Raw genomic sequence first — 22,368 nt, 5'->3', positions numbered from 1 at the left:
CTTCATTTAGAAAAGAGTCATTCATGTTTTTATGGAACTATCTTTATACAAAAATGTCTGCATGTCAGTCAAGAGTATCATTAAATGATAGAATACAACATTATGCATTGCAAAAAATGTTGGCAAAATAAAACTATTGCAGGGTTCAACAGTTCTCACAAAAGTGGAAAAAAATAAGCTTGCCTATTAGACTAGTATCCAATAAATGCTATGTCAATAACCGTAATCTCAAAAAGGCACATCCCATCTGATAACGTTTGGATAAAATGTCCATTTCATTTCTTTATTATTTATTTTAAGTGCCACACATTGTCTTGCTCTTAAATAATTACCAATACTAAAAATATGCTTTATTTAGTTTTTGATAAAATTGTAACTACTTTTTAATATTGTTGAACCTAAATAAGTTCCAGTTCAGATAATGGACCATCAGAGCCTATACCAACAACATTAGGTTCATGAGAGGAAGTTATCTGAAGCACCAGTCCATTGTGGGCCTCACAGAGACAAAATGAAAACACATTTTGTTGTTAGTGGGGGAAAAAGAAAATGAAGAACACTCTTTAAGAACTCCAATGGACAATTGAATCCTGTCATTTTCAAAGAATAAACTAGACACAACTGGTAGGATGCACAACTGGTAGCATTTAATCACATGTGGAGAACATTAATTAAGTTGTGTACGACAAGAATAGATAACTTAACCTGTCTTTGTGGAAAGTCGGGACCCACTATTCATCAGTAATTCATGGTATTTGTGGTGCCCTGGGATTAAAAAAAGCAGGAGCACTAGTGCAATAATGAGAGAGCGAGAGAATGGTTAGGGCACTTTACTGAAAGCCTGCACATTTCTGATTTGAAAAGATGACTATTTAGGACGTTTTTATGGGTTGTGTACATCTACCCTAAATGCTGTGGAAAATCCATTAAAGTCCAGGGTGGATCAAAACTGATACTGATAAAACATCGCAGGCTACTTTTTAGAAGCTGTACAAATTGTCAGAAAGTTAACTATTATTTACTCTTCATTAGTTGGAGAAAATGTAGGAAAAGTGATAAAATTCCATCTTGAGCAGGTGAAATTTAAGTTACATTTACTGATTTCAAACACACAACCAGTTGACTCAAAGATGTTGTAAGGTTTTTATTTCCACATGAGTTCATTCTTGTTCACTTCTTTTCCATGCTTCCGTTATTCAGTCTTTTTAGATATAAACATCTTAATTTTAGAAAAGCAAAAGCTAGTTTTGATTAAACTAGTAAAAATTAAAAATTGTAGGAACTAAGTATGGGTTCAAAAATATTTTTGCAGCACTGTATGTATGTATGTATGTATATATATATATATATATATATATATATATCATCTTTATAAATAGTTTTTATAAGCTCCTAATAGTTGTAAGAAATTTTGTAGTGTTTATAATTTGATTTGAAATGTTTCCTTAATCTTTGATGTGTATGTAATTTTTTACATTATGGTCCCATTCCTATGACGGGGGGTGGGGGTAACTTAGATCAATGTAGTAGACACATGACAATGGAAAAGACTTCATAACAACTAATCAAAACTGATATAAATTACTGAAAAGAAATGTGAGGAAAAGTATCAAAGTATGTCGGTAATATGCTATTATGAAATAGAAGGTCTTGAGCCATAGTTTAAATATAGAGACAGGTAAGACATCTTATATGAGCAGGTGGACCACTTTGGAGTCTGGTAATCCAGTAGCTAACGTCTAGTTCCTGAAATTGTTTTATTTATCATTTAAATTATAAGAAAGACTGAAACCTCTCATCACAGTATATATCTTGGAGCATAAGCATTATTGAGTTTTGTAAGACTGGGTACGTGACGCGTGCGCCGTTGGACACTACTGCTACGCAAGCGTTTTACTATTTATACTTGCGCATGTAGTTTATGTAATTCTGGAAGATTTCACCAGGTGGCAGTGCGACATATCTTCACGGGGAGAAAACATTCGGCTTCCCTGTGTTGTGAATTGTCTGAAACATCCATTAAATTCCGAGGACACCTTGCCACAATATCTCTGAAAAGGATGGATGTTTAATGATTGCATCCATCAATCTAATGATACACCCATTTCAGCAAGCATCGGGTGCAACACAGAAACAATTCTTGTACGGGGCATCAGCTCATCGCAAGGTGATTGCAAGCACACACATACACTAGCATCATTTTAGCATCACCAAATCCCGAAACCCCTAAATTTAATGTGTTCTGTGTGGCTATTGCTGCTTGCCACTGTTGTTAATGCTGGAGGAAGCCCCAGAAGCACATGTAGATTAACAACTGGGTCGCTTTTAAGATGACCTTTGCGACAGTCTACTTCAATCATAAAATAAACTACGAGATTAATGTGGACATTTCATGAATTAAGATGAAATTACCTCTTTAATCACAAAATAGACATTTTCACTGTGTCCCTAACTTTTTTCTCTGTGGCTCAAATATGCTGTCGTACATTCGGCTGTTGTTAAGGTGATAAAATAAACTACATGATTAAAGTGGACATTTCATAATTTAAGCCGAAATTTCCACTTTAACAAAGTTGACATTTTCACTGTGTGCCTAACTTTGTCCCTAGCTTAAATACACTACCATGTATTCTGCTGTTGTGAAGGTGCGCAAAAAAGAAGACGGTATGTGAGACCTTTAAAATGTCACTATGTTGGGGAATATGTGACTATTTGAATATAAAAGCCCCATGAATGGATTTGTATGTCAGCATTTTGCTTCACCACATCGAACCATTAATCAAACATTGAAGCACACACATTGATCCTGTAGGATCTGCAAAGTGGCTTTCTGTCATATGTAGATAGTAAAGAGAGACTCTGACATTACGTTCTGACTTGAGCACGCTGTGCCCCCCAACTTTTTGCTGGTACTATAATTCGCACGCATATCGTGTTAACCCTTAAACTGCCACATACTTTGGGGTTAGTGCACCCCTGGACACCAAATACTTTTTTGCTGCACATTTTAAGGAAACCTCACAATTCACCAAGAAAAGGTGAAATTTTAATGAAACACAATTTTTCATTCAAAGAGGATCACAATTACTGCAACACTGATCATTTTACACACTGCCAATGAACTGTAAAAACTAAAAAAAAAAAAAAAAAAAAAACTACTTTAGCAATCTATTATATGTACAATGTGCAACTAACGCCATTGAAGAAATTCAGTAAATCACTGAGCCAACTGCGCTTGAACTGGCTGCATGCAAGCACACAAAGGCCAACGCTGATGCTGGCAGGCTAGTCTAGTGCAGCAGCTAAATCCCAGGGACAGTGATGCTGCAGTGCTGCATGGGGTGGCAGTGGTCATGAGCTAGCTGCTCAACAAATGTACGGCACAGACTGCTCAGCTCCTGCCTGCTGGCAAATTGCACTGGAAACTGACTATAGCCAGTTGCGGCGTTCAATGAATGTACGTCACCAAATATACTCGGCTCTGGCGTGTTGGCAAGTTGCACTGGGAACCGACTATAACTGGTTGCAGCATTCGATGAATGTACGTTGCCGAATATACTCGGCTCCGACGTGCTGGCAAATTGCATTGGAACCGACTATAGCCGGTTGTGGCGGTTTAAGGGTTAATTTCTGAGGACGTGCTCAGAGGACATGTCAAATGAATGTGTTTTAACGTGCCCTGAGGTGCGAGGGGGTAGTGCCTTTAAGAGCCCCAAACTCCAGACACAACCACAGTTAATAAAGACTGTTTATTTTCATACTACCTTCCAAAAAAGGTTCCAAAAGTGCAATAAACACAAGTCTTTTCCACACTCTTTCTTTTCTCCTCCTCTCCATCTCCCAGGCTAGCTTAGTCCACTTCCACCCAAATCTGACTTCCCTGGATGTGGCAGGGTGGTTGCTTTTATCTTGGACCTGGAAGTACTTCTGGTTCTAGGGTATAGCCTGACGGAAGCACTTCTGGGTTATTCAGAACTCCCATAAAGTAGGGATTATTAATCCCCTCAGCTCCTCCTGGTGGACCACACTGGATCCAATAGACCTGCATTTTGGGATTACAGGTTCCAGCATATCCTGTAGGCATTTGTGTGGGAATTTTAATCCAAGGGCACAGCAACCCAGTGTATATGGGAAAAGGATATTCACAAGTGTTTATCTTTCCTAGTTCTTCTATTATGGTGGCCTCCCGGCCAGGTATTATTCCTGGGTCCAGCCCGACCAGGATGCCAGTGTACCCATTCTGGCATTGGCATGTTTTGTCTGTCTTCTGGGTGACATAGGATGTCCTTTGGGTAGGATAGGATGTCCAATTGCCCCAAGATGGCTTTAATCCCATTCCCAGGTCACTTCTACCCTTGTGTTAAAGATTGACTCTGTAACTGTGTTAGGAAAATTATCATAATGCTCCCTGTAGTAGTTGCCGCTATCTTTGTTTGAGTAAGCTTCCAAAACAATCTTCTGGCTGCCTGTTAGACCCGCACATCCTTTTCTGGGCCAGTATAGCACCCACCAGCTTTACCTCATCTGCAATACAGTCTCTAAAAGTTGGGGGAAGATGAAATGCTTAAATTTTAAGTTTCCTTTTCTTTGGTGTCTAGAAGAGAGCACAGTGTTTCTCCCAGCCGCCACCTTTTTCCTCCCATGTAGTGGTTCCCTCCTACTGCTATTATTAAGCTGACGCCCTTATAAAAGGTAACTGACAACATTCAAGATACAGTTCGTTACATGTTTTTTTTTTTGTTTTTCCAGTTGGACCACATGCATGTGAAGTGAGGTGCTGATAGCCGCACAGTACCATTAGTGGGATTTAAAGCTAGGTTTGAAGTCGAAATCCTTAACCACTATGCCACAGTGCCTGCCTCCCATGTATCTACCAATAACATCAATGTTCCCTTTCTCCTCACTATTATGACATATTATACCATTGCCAATAGTGTTTAGTGTCCCATGGATATTGCTTAGCACTGCTTTTGTCCTTTGTAATTCTCTGTACAGTTCCCTTGTTCACATCTCTTTGTTACCACCAAAAGAGACTATCTTAATTATTTCTGTAGTTTTGAGCTCATTGATTAAAGGTTTCAAATACGTCAAAAATTTATTTATAGGTTTTTTAGGATGTATAGAGTACAGTGCTGGCATAATAACTTGAGGTTTTTTGAAATCGGCCAAAATAAAGTTTAAGTCCATTCAGTTAAGATTTGCCAGTACAGTCTTTCTGTCTGTAGAATCTCCACTAAGTAAAATAATTTTTCATTTTCTATGGATAAGTGATTTTTACCCATTTCTTTCACTTCATTGAAGTAGTTAATTAATAATAGAATAGACATAATAGAAGAAGCAACATACAATTTTATTAATAAATACCATGTATAGTTGTCTGCTGTTTAAATAATCATATGTTTCCTGTATTAAGTATTGCTATTTTTTGTTAAAATGTAAAGAACATTACAAGAGGAATCAGATCTTACTTGGTCTTTTTATTTTTTGACATTAGTCCTTAACATTGATTTCTGTTACTGCACATTTTGTTTATATAATTTCACTTGTTTTCTCTTTTGTTTAAGAGATAAGATACAATATTGTGCTATAAAATAGCATTTTTATGCTTATGTTGACATTAGTCATTATGTTTATGTATACCATTAATGTTTCATTCTTTGAGATTGTATTTAACATAAAATGTTTTTTTATAAGAAATCTAGTATATTTTTTATTCTAAAGGTTTTAATATAATTATTTTTAGGTTGTTCTTTCAAAACTCAGTATGGACAGAAGGATATGGAAAGACATTTAAAGACACACACAGGTTTGTATTTTCGAAATATTTAATTCTTTGTCATATTGTACTCAACCACATGTCTTCAGAGTTCAGTTTTAATGGTAAAGTTTCCTGAAATGGGTTTACTTAATCTAAAGGTTAAGATTTCGGTGTGTTTTTGACTTGTGCTAAAGCATCCACACCCCAACCCAGAGACATGCATGCAATGTTGCGCTTAGAGCTGACATTCTAGTTGAGGGTAGCAGAAAAATATTGATGAAAAATTAGAAGTGTTGATTTTCCAGGATACACCCCTAAATCAATTAGGACATGGAAATTGCTATTTTAGATTTAAAAATTCTCTTCAGCAATAATTAAGTTACAAACAGAAACATGATGAATGGCTGATCCAAAATCAGCATTTCTCATACACTCGCTATTCCCCATTAGCTTCTATTACAGGTTAGCACCATCACTTGTATCACTTCTTTCCTCCTTTTTATTTTCAGTTTAGAACACATAGCATTTATTGTGACATTTATAACTTTCAAAATGTGCATCAGCCCACAATATTCTTACCAGACTGGAAAGATTTATGAAAATATACTGTATTACTAGTCAGTACTCATGATAATCAAAACTTCAAATCCTAACAGTAATATAATAAGTAGCACAGACAAGTAGTACAAGGTGATGGGAAGTATTTTGAACATATGATAACAACAGACACCATCAAAATGGGCTTTTCAAATCAGACACAATTTCAGAATTAAGCTATAAAGAAAGTACAAGTGATTAACATAATCAGTCTACAAGGTAGAGCGTTCAATAAATAAAGCACTAATATACAGTAGGGAAGCATTAGTATTGCAACAGTGAATTTGAGGGATTGTTTAAAATTGTAAATGAAGGAATTAGAGCTTAAAAGCTGGAGTGGAAATATAGCTACTGAGCATGCATTTGAATGTCTAGCTAGATTAATTTTCATTAAAAAGACAGATAAAGAAAGTTCTAGAGGAGTTTCCTTAAAGCTGAATGAGCATTTACCTAGAATAATATAATTATTAATATAATTAACACATAATAAATTAATAATATAACCTGAAGATCTCATGTTGTTGACGGGTTTACCGTATATCGTGTACGCAGTTTAGAGAAGTATGGTGAAGTTTTAGAGTTTGTTATAAATCAGTAGCAGCGTTTTCAAGAAAATCTATTTCTTTTGGTAGAAACTTGAGTAGTGTTTTTCTGAATAAATGAAATATGAATATGTTTTGCTGATGGAATAAAAACAAATCTGCTAGCTTTGTGTCTTCAGAAATTATCAGCATGAACAGATCAAAAGGGATCAAATATGAAAATGTTACATGTATTATTAGGTTACTCTATAATATCTGTGTATATTCTCTTTCTTTAAGGGGAAGCCATATGTATTACTGTAATTTCTATACTGAACTAATCCGATTCAACTTTATAAATTAAGTACTTGTGAGCTTTGTAGAGCTTTTCAAATAGAGATTGGAATCTAAACCTAATAAATTATACTTGTGGAGTCTTTCAAAGAATTCATTTAAGGCTTATTTTAAGATCTTGTTGAGTACATGACTAATTTGCATTCATAATTAGCCATGTGGTGCTTTGTTGCTACGGCACAGTGAACAGTGTTGCATATCCCTGGCAGAACTGGTAATACAGCAAGTGTTTTTTTAAACACACATGGATTGGAGTGTAGCAGTGTTTATCAACCTTTGTAGCTTTAGGATACATTTTTTACCATTTTAAGTTTAAACGACCCGCACTGTTCACAGTATTTGGTGAACTTTTCAGTGCATTTTAGTAGAAAAAAACAGATTTTTTTTTTGTTTTTGTTTCATTGTGTACTTGCGACAAAGTGATGGCTAAATTGGCAACAATCTTAACAGTTGGCATGCATGAAAATTCTGCGCATGGCTACTACAGCTCCATGTTGTCATGTTGGACTCACAAAGCATCATGAGGTACACGATAAAAAAACTTTTTGCCTAAGCCAGTTGCACTGGGAATTTTCAGGAAAATATTTGTTGAGCTAGGCCACCAGCAAACACAGCATATTCTCTGCGAAGAACGTTTTGGTAAAATTCACCAATCATCACTGTTAATTATGAAGACCATTCATTTGAATTGCCATCTTACTTTTCAAAAACAAAGTCACAAGAATTTATATAAATTGTTCATTCTGTTCCTCTTAGGCAGTATTTGAATCTTGAGTAGTTTCTAGGAGTTAAGAATTTTATGAATGCATACTTCAGTGATTTTAAACTTCCTTCAGTATGAGAGTACTGACTGGTATCTTATAGCATCGTATAGTTTTGAAAGTCCCTAAAGTCCTACTGTCTACCACACTACTTGGTAACTAATTCTATGTGTCTATGGTTCTCTGTATAAAGAAATACTTCCTAATGTTTGTACGAAATTAAACCTTAACAAGTTTCCAACTGTGTCCCTGTGTTCTTGTTGAACTCATTTTAAAACAATAGTCTCAATCCACTGTAGTGATTCCTTTCATAATTTTAAACGCTTCAATCATGTCTCCTCTTATTCTTCTTTTGCTTAAACTGAAAAGGATCAGCTGTTTTAATCTATCTATTTTAATTTGATGTCCTACATCTCATGTTGCACCTTATCAAATGCTTTCTGATTGTCTACATGATTGGATCCTTAGTAACTGTGGGTGCACTTGATTAATGCAGAATTTTTATTTTAATTCAATTTATTTTATATTTCAAACTTTTGCACTGCACTTCTGTCTTATGAATCGAAAGTCCCAAGTTTAGATTCATCCTACTCACTGTCTTTTTAGAGCCTGCACTTTTATTTTATACCTACGTGGGATTTCTGTAGATACTTGGTTTCCTTATCAACAGAGATAGTCCACAGTGTCTGCTACCTACCAATTTTGAAGTGATTTGTTCTTTGGGTCAGATTTAAGATATTGATTATTGCAGTCCAAGTTATAGAGAAAATATAATTCTCAATACCAAGATTCAGTAAGATTAATAGTCTATTCAGAAATAAAACTTGCAACCAAATCAGAAGATCAAAGTGAAGCATTTGGTAATCTGTTTGAATTGCCTGGTATGTTTTTTTTCCAAAGTTCTTATTTTAAAATTGAAAGGAAATGCTATAAAAATTTTATCTGAAAATGCTTAGAAAATTAAAAATAATTTATGCAAAAATTATTTGAAATTATTGATTAAACTGTAATTAATGGTACAAGTGTATTTTAAAGCTTTAATTACCTGTTGCTTAAGTTTTAAATAAATGTTTAGTTGCATATAGTAGGTTTTTTACAATAAATGTACTGTTTTTTTTAATTGATTTTAATTAGAAGCAGATAATATTCCATGTGTTCAAGTCAAACTTAACAAATTCAATCCCCACTCAAAAGAAAGAGAGGAGAGTCAACAACCAAAGCTAATCTTTAAAAGTAGCAATGATAATGGAAGTTTACTCTCAGATGTTGTTGTTTAGATCTTGCAATATTTTAAAAACATTTTCAGCATGTTCTCTAAGTGAGAATTTGAGAATTTTTTTTCCAGTTTCAAGTTAGTATAGTACCTCATTTAGCCACTGACTTGAAAGGGGGGGGGGGGGGATGGGATTCTTCTAGTTGAACAAGATATGTCTATTTGCTAGTAGTGAGATTTAGGTAATTACAGTTTGTCTTTCTAATCTTTATGCACGTTTAGCATACAGCTGTTAACAGGTTAGGAGTGATTGCAACACCAAGGCTGTCTGATAAGCATGCAAAGATTTTTGTCCAAAATGTTGTTAATTTATTGCACACTGTGGAAGAAAATCCCGAGGAAGACAGGAATAGTTCAATCAATTAGATTTTTATTTAGTCACAGATGAGTACCTGGATTGTATGTCGCAAGGCAGAAGAGCAAAGTTGAATTTTTTTTTATTGGCTTTTTATCATTTCTTCTTCCTCCCCCTTCCCCTTATTTAAAAAAACAAAAAAAAACATAATATTATTTACTTAAGCATTTTATTGTATTACGCTAATGGGCCATCTGTTGTGTTTTTTTTTTTTTATACTTGTCAGATAGACCCCAAAGAAGGAAAGGTCATCTTTCCTGTGTCAGATAAATGCGTTCCTATACAAACTGGAAATTTTTCCTAGGTCAGCTTACTGTACCCTGTCTTATGACCCTTTACCCAGTGTGCCATGGGATCTCTGAAAGAAAGGGACTTTACAATGTTTTTGTAAATTGCAGAGATGCTATCTGAGTCTTCAAGACTGATCAATATTTCTTCTGGAATAGAAGTAGGTGGGAGGTGAGAAAAATCAGGCAGGTTCTGTTTAGCAAAGTTTCTAACTTGAAACTTGTAGAAGAACTGTGTTGATGAGAAGTTAAATTTGAAGTGTTATTGTTCGTAGGATCCAAAGACATTATCTATGTACAAGTCTTGAGTGTTTTTTATCCCGGACATTAAATACTGTATATGTTTGAGAGAGTTTCGACCTTTAATAAATCTGGTTTGGTCTTGTGATATTACAGAAGGAAGCACTTTCTCAATACTTCTGGCTTGAACTTTGGTGAGTATTTTAACGTCATTATTCAGAAGTGAGATTGGTCTGTATGAGGCATATTGTAGTAAGTCCTTATTTTTCTTAGGAAAGAAGACAATTAATGCTTGGTGATAAGTTTGAGGTAAAATTTTGTTGTCTTTAGCTAAACATTGCTAATAATAGTGGAGCTAACTTATTTGAAAATTGTTTATAAAATTACACTGGGTAGCCATCAGGGCCATCTGCTTTCCCACTTTGAAGTGAAAAAGACTTATCCAGTTTCACAGCACTAAGAGTATGTAGCAGTGGTATCTGTAGTGAATCAAAAAACTCATTAGATTGTGTTTTATTTTCTTTAAACTGAGTAGAATATAATGGCTTATAGTACTCTCTAAATATGTATGTTATATTTTTATGGTCAATAATTTTATCTCTGTTGGTGATTTCTGTTATTGCCTTGCAGACTTTCTTTAGTAGTCAAGTGGTTAAATTTTGATTGCAAAAACCTGTTTTTTCTTATCAAGTGCCTCATTTGGAGACCTAGCGTTTTCTAGATCTATTCCGGTAATTTCACTGATTAATTAAGACGCCTTCTTAGCTTCCAATTTACTTTTGTGAGAAAGATATGAAATAATCTGACCTCTTAAAAATGCCTTCAGAGTTTCCCAGAATATACCTGTTGAGACCTCTGAGGATGCATTTCTCTCAAGAAAATAATCCGTTTGCTTGGATATGTATTTTGTACAGTTCTTATCAGCTAATGACAGGGTTTAAGACACCAGCTTTGAAATGAATATGTAGGACACAGTAATTTAAGTTCCATGATCAGAGGGGCATGGTCATAGATAACAATAGTGTCGTACTTACAAGATTTAATAGTGGGCAAAAATTATTGTCTATGAGGAAATGATTGATTCTTCAGTAACAATGATGTACAGTTGAGAAGAAGGAGTGTGCTCTTAGGTTAAGATTGAAAAAAACTCAATGGGTCCGATAAGTTATGATCTGTTGCAAACGGTGCAATTATCTTTTCAGTATTAGATTTTATCGCTGCTTTAGCTTAGGATCTTTTTAGGTCTGGATTTAAAACACAAAGTCTCTGGTCATTATAATTTTGTAAGTGTTCACATTAGGGATAGATGCAAATACATTTTGGAAGAAATCTCTGTCATCCATGCCAGGTGCATAGATATTAATCAAAACCACTTTAGTATTAGATAAATTGCCGGTCACCATGACATATCGCCCTTCAGAATTCAATATTACATCTGACACTTCAAATAGAATCGTTCTGTGTATTAAGATTTCCACACCCCTATTTTTCTTTGAATAGCTGGAATAAAAAATTTGGACAGTCCACTCTCTTTGCTTTGGTTCTTGCTTAATAAGTGAGTCTCATGTAAAAATACTGCCTTGGCATTTAGACCTGTTAAGTGAGAGAGTACTTTCCTTGACATTCCATCTCACAACATTCACTATTTGGACATAGAGATATTGCTTCTGAACTTTTGTTGACATTTTGTAGTCTTAGGTTAAGATAGTACATTTTACATATGATAGCTTTGACACAGATTTCATATTATTGCCAGTTGTTATGGGTATGGAGCCTGTTGTTATGTAGACATTTACAGTTATTGGGATAGAAGTGATAAATAAGAAATAGCATTGTGAGGCAAATCACACTTCTCAAAGTCCCAGTCCTCTCTTATGCCAAGAGACAAAACATGTCCAGAATAAAATGAACCCCCCAGCTGCGATGTAGAGAAAGTTAAAACCGATATCTTGTGAAGATACAGTCCAAATACAATAAACCTAGGATATGATCTTAAACAGTCCCAATATAATAAACCAAGGGTATGATGTTTACAAAAAAAAAAAACTGTAAATAGCTGGTTTCTTTGTTGTAGCCAAACTGTACATATAATTGACCTAAGAAATTTCAATATAATAATTAAAAGTTTAACAAAAAGTCAATAGCTGGAGACTTTGTAATGGAAGAAATATTAATATAATAGCTGATGCTTACACAAAAAAATAAAAAAAAAAAACCTGTAAATAGCTGGTTACTTTGTGGTAGCTAAAACATACATATTATTATGAAAAAGATATCAATATAATAATTGAAGCTTAAAAAAGGGAGGGATAGCCAAAAAAGGAAATAAAATATACTGTAATCTATGGTTACGGCAAATGCCGCATTAAAAATGGTCCAGATTACAAGTTTCAAATAGAATCTTCTTTGCCCTGCCAGAACATGGTGTGACTCATGATCATGTTTCAAAAGAGTGTCGGGATCAGTCTTCTTAGCTCTTTATCTCCTTCATCCATATAGCTAAAATGTAAAACTGATCTTCAATAACCACTTACAGCTTCTTATACCCTGCCAAACTGAATCTGATTTCAGTTCTACGTAGGTGCTGTATAATGCTGTAGAATGTGGTGTGTTTAGCAGCTGTTTCAGGGGAGAAATCTGGAAAAATTCGAATGCAGTTATTTTCAAATACAGTGGAACCTCGGTTCACGAACGTCTCGGTACACGTACAATTTGGTTTACGACCAAAAAGTTCGCCAAACTTTTGCCTCGGTTCACAACCACACACTCGGTATACGAACAAGCCAGGTTCCATTTCGGTTTGTACATGTTCAGTCTCTCCCTGTGCATTTCCTGTGCAGCGAGCAAGAGAGAGAGCGAGACACGCACACACACAGAGGCAGCACACACACAGGCAGCGAGAGAGAGCCACGCACAGGCAGCGCATGAGAGAGAGAGCCACCACACACACACACAGGCAGCGAGAGAGATAGAGCCACGCACACACACAGGCAGAGAGAGAGAGACAAACACACACACAGGAGCGCGAGAGAGGCGCGCACACACACAGGAGCGTGCTAGAGAGACACACACACAGGCGCTCCAGGCTCACAAGAGAGAGAGAGAGAGAGAGAGCGCGGGCGGGCGAGCGAGAGAAGGAGGACTGGACACATATGGTAGAGAAGGCTTGTTTTTCTTTTCAGTTCTGTTTACAGCGATCGGTTCGTAGCCTGCATTGTTGCAATTTTACTTTTCTTGGTGGTTTATTAAATTACTGATTTTTCAAATGTTCATTTTTTCCCCTGTGCTTAAAACTCATTAAAAAAAAGTGTTTTTAACGAGCGGTTCCTAGCACTATAGCGTGAACTATTGCAGTGTTAATTTTCTCTGTTGTTCAAGGTTTTCTCAGTGTTATTCAATGTTTTTACATTTAGTTTACTATTACGCTGTGCATTCTATGGTTTAATTAACTATATTTGTGCTTAAAAATTAAAAATATATATATATACATACAGTTCGTACGGTCTGGAACGGATTAATTGTATTTACATACAATCCTATGGGGGAAATTGCTTCGGTTCACGACCAAATCGGTTCACGACCAGAGTTTTGGAACGAATTATGGTCGTGAACCGAGGTTCCACTGTATACTGTAATCTTCTCTTTCTATTTGAGAAGAGACATCAAGTTTTCTTTGGCCTGTAGCTTGTCGAAATGAACAATCAGGCTTTTCAGTTTGGAGGCATTTGATCCATGTATGCATAGGCTGCTGAGATCTCAATGTCCAATTTAAAGTTCTTTCCAGTTATTTTAGAGAACAGTTCAGCTATGAATTTCACTGGGTTTGGACTTTCCCATTTTTCAGGAAGACCTTCAATTTTGATTTTGTTCTTTCTATATCTATCTTCCAGTGTAGCCAGTTTGTCAGCGAGCATTTGCATTCTAATTTTACAGCCGTTGCTTTTTTATCCATGGCACAATTTGATTTTTTCTGCTATTTCAATAAAAGTCGTAAACGTTTTCTTAACATCTTCAAGCTGAGCAGCAAGTACTGTTAATTTTACTCTCAAACTTACTTGTATTTTCCTGTATTTTTTCATCAATTTTTCGTAACATTTCTGTAAAGTTTGTAATAAACTTAGTACTTAAACATATCTACAGGTCTTTTATATCCTGAAACTTTTTCTCATTTATGCCCTTTATTTCTTTCTTTATATCCCTATTGTCCTTCTTTATATCTTTCTTTATATCATTTATGTCCCCACAGAGTGCAGCAATCATTACCTTCCCCTCAGACAGTGCGTTTTGATCTTCTCCACACTCCGTAGGCAGAGTTAAGAGTCCAGTGGGGATTGATGCGGCAGACTCGCAGGGGGTATTAGCTGTAGTTGACAGTTGCAATGCTTGGTTCCAATAGTCATTCCGGAATCAACAAATACTCTTTGCCCTCTTTGCTTGCAGTTTCCCCGCCCACTACTAACACTCTTGGGTGGAGCTGATGCTGCAGTGTCAGTTCCTGGCAGGTCTGTACCTTTGCACATCTGTTCCAGGTCAGTCTCTGGGAGGCCTTACCATGAACTTGAGGCTGGTTTAGACTTTGATAGAGTTTTTGCTGCCTTATCTTATTCCTTTTCCTTTTCTTTCTGAGCCCTTTGTTTGCTGCTCATGCTTATTTGTACTTGTGTGTAATATAATTGAATTCTCTCGGGATGAGTAAATACAGGATATTTCGGTATAATAATAATGAAAAAAAGGTAAAATAACACTGTTGCTAACTGTGCTCCCCCTAGATGTCCCTCTCCAACAACATTAAATATACTGCATGTCCCTTACACTTAAGAAGATAAAGAACAGAAAAGGGTATGATTTGAATCAAGTAAACATAAACAAAAATTGTAAAAAATATACTTCTATCGAAAAAAATGTGAGGAAAAACACAGGATTGGAGAAGCGTTTTATTAACAACAAAGGAATACAGCATTGGTATGGAATTGTTGTGTGATTAAAGGGGAAGATATAATTTAAAAAGACATTCTTTACAGAGATAAGTACTATGAGAGAGAAACATTTAACTTATTCTTTGTATGTAATTGTGGGACTAGAAGTATATTTTCCTATTATTGACTCATTTGATAAGAACTAAACTAGTTTATTTTATTTTGTTTATTTATTACTGAAGTGCTTTTAATAATGGTTCAGCTTAATACTTAAGTAAATAAGAGAAAGCTTTTAAAATTTGTAAGTTTCAATTTTAAAGTCCCAATGATCTGCTGGGTGTGGGGGCCCATTGATGGGTGAGTATAGTTAAAGAACAAAACCTTGGTTGACCAGGTCTTCAGGCCACATAGGATGGGTGTGTCTTAATTGTGTTTTGTGGTGAGTTGCGTTTTTTTTTTTTGCATTGTCCCATTTATAAATATTCTGTGTCTGTTTAAATATTTCCCCTGGAAACAAGGGGGGAAGGATAATGCTGTGGAACCGTGACCCCTTGTGGTATTTTTCCTGTCAATACATCAGTTTCATCTTGGTTAATTCTACTGAAATAAGAAGACAAAAGAGAAGAAAAAATAGATAGTTTACAAAACCGACACTTCACAAAAAGGAAGGATCAAAAAGAAAACTCCAATACGGATCGTTTTGCACATTTCCACTGTTTTCTGCTTTCAACACCGGACATTTAACGATTTCACCATCCCTATACAGACCCCGGGATTCTGGATCATACTGATGCGCCGAGGACCATACAGTGAGACTGTTTTTGGTCATTTGGGAAAGGAGTAATCCACCAATTTAATTTGTATTATATTACTGTAGGACAATTCCCAACCAGACAAGGTTCATATTCATTAATCATCCCCTGTTTAATCTTCTGGACTTAGTGTGTTTCGTGCCATTGTGTAGTGCCATTCATGTTTGGGGTTGTGTGTTGTGTTGGGGTTTTGGGGGGAATGAGATTATATATTGTTCTGTTGTTTGTTTTTTTACTATTAATATAGATACACATCACTATTTTATATACTGTTTGCTTATTATCTAACAGTTCCTCATTTTGTCAGGCCACAGGTCTTGGTGATGTAGCTGCCGTTCCAGGCAGGCTGGTCGGCCGTTGCAACTATACTTGTACAGACCTCCACTAGGTACTTAGACTAGAAAGTTTAATGTTAGTGAGCTATATAGCCCTGTGCCACTCTTATCAGTTTTCCCTAACCTGACTTAGGGAGTATGGTTGAGGGTGATTGAAAGGGATTAAGAGGGTCTCCCTGTGCCTCTTTCTCCGCTTTCTTTTGTGAGTAACCAATTTAAACCATATATATATTTTATTAATTCTTGTAATTATTGTTTTGTTTGGCAGCTCTGGCAATAATACTTTTTATTGGAGTTTGTGATGAAAAACAACATAGTTCATGTGAAATTCTACTGCTGTCTGGTAGAGGATGGTATTTTTTCAGAAATGGCTATGATGAGATAGTGTTATTATACCATCTATTATAAAGGAACTATTTTTTTTGGTCCTTGTACAATTTCCATTGAACATATTTACAATCACAGGTTTATCCTTCAGATTATGCAAAACTTGTAAAACTCCATCCAATCCTGAAATTGGACAATATTGTCATCAGCCTAATCTTGATATTGTACTGCTACTACAACTATACTGACATGTGATTTTCACTTTGACCACTATGTAGCCTATATGGTTAACATGTTTATTTATCTCCTTAATACTTATTTTCCAAAACGAAACTCACTATTTATTTTTGTAGTCTGTTTACTGGTGTTCCTTGGCAGTCACGTGCAACAGAAGTACATGTCTTTTTATGTAATGTATAATTAAGCATAAACGTGTTAATGAAAAATCATAAATAAACTTTAATAGTGCAGTATTTATTATTTACCAGTTTAGTTTATATTAAATGTTTTACTTCAATAAGCAATTTATAAGATCATTTTAGATTTTGCCACTATTTATTATTGTTGCAAGCTTCCACAAAAGTAATGAGGTAAACATTAAATATACTCCTAAACAAAAATCTTATTTCTGTGTATGTATATGGTCAGTCCTTAAATTAAGTAAAACTTCCTCTTTTTCCTCTAATGTGTAAGACATGTTGTTGATAAATGTAAATGGTTCGAGATTTTCTTCTTAAAAGCATATTTTCTATAATATATTTTGCTATCAACCTGTATAAATGATTCGTATTTTTCTTTCAGTAAACATAACAATGCTTATAGGGCTGTGACAGAATCTGTAATATTAAATATTTGTGCAAGAATTACATTGGTTCTGTGTAATGATTATATCATTGAGATAAAGTCTTAAATATTGTATTTTGTTACTTTTTAATTGCAGAATGCAAAGAAAAGGCAGGCTAAGACAGAGAACAGAGAGGGGCTGCTGAATGCAGTCAAAGGCAGTTTGAAATTTTTAAAGTGGCTGCAAAGCAGTTGAGACGAAGGTGAAGATACTAAAGCGAGACTGTAAGTGAATAGGCATTACAAAGTAATAGCAGGGCTAGAATTAACACACTCCGCCACACTGCCATTATCATCATTGCCGTCCAATTAAGCCATGATGCCCCTGAACTTGGTGTTCCATGCTTTGGCTGAGCTCTTTGTCAGTGGTTTATTTACCAATCCATCCCAGGCCCATCCTTAAACAAAATGTGGGGTATAAAATAGAAGTTATTACTTTTAACAAATCAGATTCCTTTTATAGTATGCAAAAGAAAAGATATAAATGTCACTGCTGTAATGTAATCATGTTATGCCACAGTCAAAATAAAAAGGCTATGATCAAAGCATTACACAAAGAAAAATTGTTTAATTGTCCTACTCCTGTCCCCAATGCCTGCCTAGGTTTTAGGTATTCTGACCGCATAAGTTGTGTGCAGTATCTTAATAAACTAAACATTATTTTCAGTACAGTGAATCAGTTCCCTTTAAGTGTCTTAATGCTCGAGTTTGAATTTGCATCCTGTTTTTTTTTTTTTTTTTTGCCCTTTAATATTTCAACTCTCAAAGTTTGACTTCTTTTCTCTAGTTTTCATTCTCAACTGGCAACAACCTCAGAAGCATCAATGGCACCTGGATTTTTCAGAATTTTGTTTATGTAGCAGTCACATCATCTTTCTGTCATCCACAAAATATTACTAAATATGACTGAGTCCTTCTCTGATGCAGGAGTATTTCACTTTTCAATGGTGTTTTTTAAATTATTAAGTCTCTTAATGTTCAAAGTGGTTCTTCTACTTTAGCACAGTCTCATTGAACAATTCACCCCTAGGCTGACTCTACTTGCAGCATTCGTCATAATACTGTATTTTATTCAAAACTATACTACTAATTAGCTAACCTATTAATTTTCAACTCCTGCAATTGCCTGTCATCTTTGCTTAGCATATATGAAACTGTTATCCAAGATCCCTTAAAGCCTGCCTTTTCACTTTTCCATAGTGCCTTTTTATGTTCAGTTTTTGGTGATAGCTTTGATTATGAGATGGCAAAGGTCGCCAAGAGAGATTTAATTTTCTCTGTGGCATATTTTAAGAAGTATTATATAAATTAATAGAGTAAGTCCTAAAGTGTATCAAATACTGGCATATAGTGTAGGATTTTTGTTAGACATGAAGAAAGAAGCTAGTTTGGGTGATTCTCTTCCACAGTTATAGTAGTGAGAGTTTATGCCAGTGATTTTTCTTGGGTGGACTTAATTTGCAGATATAAGATAGTATACTGTATTTTAAGATCTGGTTAAATTTTTAATTAGATAGTGTTGCTGAATAGCTATTTGATAGTGAATTGTACAATTAACTATTCTCATTAAATAATTTGAATCAGTGGGAATGACAAAATGTACCATTTGAAAAAAAAAAAAATACTGTTTTTATTAGTACCAATGTTGATTCTGTCTCTGTTACATTATGTTAAAGTTCAGTTTTGTTTGTTTTAAAAGTGTCAGATGTCATTGAAAATTGAAATGATGTACAAGTCTGATCTTTTTCTTCTAAATTTATCTAGGAGAGAAGCCCTTTGTATGTGATGTCTGCAGCAAACGTTTCAGCCGAAAGGATAAATTGACAATGCACAGTCGTTCACACACAGGAGAAAAGCCTCACAAGTGCAAATATTGCAATTATGCAGCAGCTGACAGTAGCAGCTTAAAAAAGCATCTTAGGATTCATTATGATGAGCGGCCTTTTAAGTGTCAGATATGCCCCTATGCAAGTCGAAACTCCAGCCAGCTAACTGTTCATCTGCGCTCTCACACTGGTAAGCCCATGTTGCTTCCATGACTAATTGAGTTCTACAACGATTTTTTGAACTAATGTGTAAAATCATTTTTTTGTATTTCAGTAGTGTATAATTTGAAATTAAATTTGTGTGGATAAGAACTGTTGAATGCATGGGCATGCATGTGCAATCTTGGTAAAGTGCTTAAAATAATTAAATGCTGAAAAAACACATTTTCTGTAATAGTTTAATTATCCAGCTTTGACTAAGTTTAATTTTGCATTGCAGCTTTGTCTGTTCAATTTTGACTGTATGCTTGACTTCTGATTTTAATGTGTTTCTTTATCCACTGTATCTATGTTCTCGGTGTCAACAAGCTGTGATGTTTTCTTTGAGGAAATTTACAATTTAGGAAGAGAAAAATTAAAAACAAAATCCTTAAACCAAATAATAGCAAAATGCTGCATATGAATGTCCTTTTTTATTGTAAGAAGTTCCACAACTGTTAATTTCAAGCATTCTGTTCAAGTTTTCCATGTTTGCTTTTGAAAAAGTACTTTCAACTATGTTAATCTCTACTGTATTTCTTTTTCTGAAATGTTCTTAAAAACATTGATTGCTGGACCATTTATTACCAGGACATTGCATTATAGTTCTCTATGCATTTACGATAAGTAATGAACCTAATCAAAACTTGTAAAAAATGTAAGCAAATTTATTCAAATGCAACGGTTTTAACATCAACAGTAACTATGTCATAACTCTGAAAATGTAAACAAATTCAATTAAAATTCTAAAGAAAATGTTAATTACCATATATACTCGCGGATAAATCGGGACTTGATTTTACAGTATAATTTCTGGTATTTTATAATGTCGGTCGTATAAGTTGAATGCGGAAAACTCACGTTATTGGTACAGCAATTTCCCCCATAGGATTGTATGTAAATACAATTAATCTGTTCCGGAATATACGAACTATATGTAAATATATTTTTTTAAAGATTTTTAAGCACAAAAATAGTTAATTACAGTGATCCCTCCTCGATCGCGGGGGTTGCGTTCCAGAAACATATCTTCCCCTTCAAAGGACTGCACTTCAGGACCAGAGAATGTCAGAGAGAGAGAGAGAGAGAGAGAGAAAAGCAAACAATCAGAAATCAATAGGTGCTTTTTGTGCTTTTAAGTATGCAAAGCACTGTGCGGGAAGCATGTCGCTTGACAAAGCAGCTGCAAGGAAAGGAGCAATGTGAAGATAGTCTTTCAGCATTTTTTAGATGAGCGTCTGTATCCTCTAGGGGTGTGAACAGACCCCCTGCTCACACCCCCTCCGTCAGGAGCAGAGAATGTCAGAGCAAGAGAGAGAGAGAAAAGCAAACAATCAAAAATCAATAGGGCTGTTTGAGCTTTTAAGTATGTGAAGCACTGTGCGGGAAGCATATCAAACAACAAAGTAACCACAAGTAAGCCCAGCAAGGAAGGGAGCAATGTGAAGGTAATCTTTCAGCGTTTTTTGAGGAGCGGCCGTATCCTCTAGGGGTGCGAACAGCCCCCATGCTCGCAATATATTTGAGGAGTTTTATTTAATATGTAATACGTGCTCTGATTGGGTAGCTTCTCAGCCATCTGCTAATAGCGTCCCTTGTATGAAATCAGCTGGGCAAACCAACTGAGGAAGCATGTACCAGAAATTAAAAGACCCATTGTCCACTGAAACCCACAAACCAGAGAAAAATCTGCGATATATATTTAAATATGCTTACATATAAAATCCGCGATAGAGTGAAGCCGCGAAAGTCGAAGCGTGATATAGCAAGGGATTACTGTATACCATAGAATGCACAGTGTAATCTATACTAATAAAAGGCAAAGCCCTCACTCACTGACTCACTCATCACTAATTCTCCAACTTCCCGTGTAGGTAGAAGGCTGAAATCTGGCAGACTCATTCCTTACAGCTTACTTACAAAAGTTAAGCAGGTTTCCTTTCGAAATTCTACACGTAACAGTCATAACTGAATCCTACTTACGTACATATACGTAAGTATATACGAGCCTGCAGCTCGGTCGCCGTGTGAGGTAGGGTTGCGTCCTGCGTCCCCCGGCCTTCCACGTAGTTGGCTGCCTGCCTGCCTATATTGTGTCCCCCATCCCCATGCCTTCCACGTAGTTGGCTGCCTGCCTATTTTACATGTTTGGAGAACCGCCAATGCCTCTTAAACATCTTAGATTCACAGGTGACGATTTGAGAAGTGGACACTTTGATGTTTAGGAATGTTTCATCTCTCAAAAGCTGGATGCGAAGTTATCGATGAAACTGGTTGTATGCTTACAACGCTTGACAGATGCCGAATGTCACTTCAACACAACAAGTCCTGCAAATACTAACGTAATTGAAACAAACCATGAAACTCAAACCGATTATGACAGCAGCAATCCAAGCTGTGAGAAAACAGTAAAAAGGAGGCGTGTCAGACTTTGTGGTACATTTTCTGATGCAGCTAGACGGAAACAACTTCGTGACGCTGCCGCCAAATACTCGCAGAAAAATCCACAAGTTAATAGACACGCTGTCGCTAAATACTCGCAGGCAAATCCACAAGTTAATAGAGACGCTGCCGCTAAATATTCGCACGCAAATCCACAAATTAATAGAGCTTCTGTTTCTAGGTACGATCCCAATAATAAAAAGCGGCTCATAAGAAAACAACAGGTTTGGCTCAAAAAAATCGATTGTGGATTTGCGTACAGCCACCGAAACTTTGTAACTGCACGAGACTTCAGGTCACGTGTCTGCAAAAGAACCTATTTGAGGCAACTATTTTTACTGGCAGTGGCTCAGAGGAGAGAGTTTTTATTCCTCGCATCTCCATTATACCCTCTGATCTCCAAATTCAATTCAAACGTCTCCAATTTCCAGTAAGGCTCTGCTTCGCAATGACACTTAAGTCTCAGGGACAAACCCTACAAAAGGTTGGCATTGATTTGAGGCAAGATTGCTTTTCACATGGC

The 22,368-nt window shown here is 35.8% G+C and overlaps 1 protein-coding gene across 1 annotated transcript in view; it reads left to right on the top strand.

Moving 5' to 3' along the window:
• zfp64 (zinc finger protein 64 homolog (mouse)) overlaps positions 1–22,368 on the top strand; it is a 76,115-nt gene that overhangs the window by 48,476 nt on the left and 5,271 nt on the right. The window contains exons 4-5 of the mRNA XM_028811910.2: positions 5,744–5,806; positions 19,144–19,395. Of these exons, the coding sequence (XP_028667743.1) occupies positions 5,744–5,806; positions 19,144–19,395 (315 nt within the window). The remainder of the gene's footprint in view (positions 1–5,743; positions 5,807–19,143; positions 19,396–22,368) is intronic.

This window comes from Erpetoichthys calabaricus, chromosome 10, assembly GCF_900747795.2.
Source record: "Erpetoichthys calabaricus chromosome 10, fErpCal1.3, whole genome shotgun sequence".
Taxonomy (NCBI): Eukaryota; Metazoa; Chordata; class Cladistia; order Polypteriformes; family Polypteridae; genus Erpetoichthys; species Erpetoichthys calabaricus.
The sequence above is the reverse complement of the archived record's forward strand: the minus strand, read 5'-3'. Positions and strand labels throughout refer to the sequence as shown.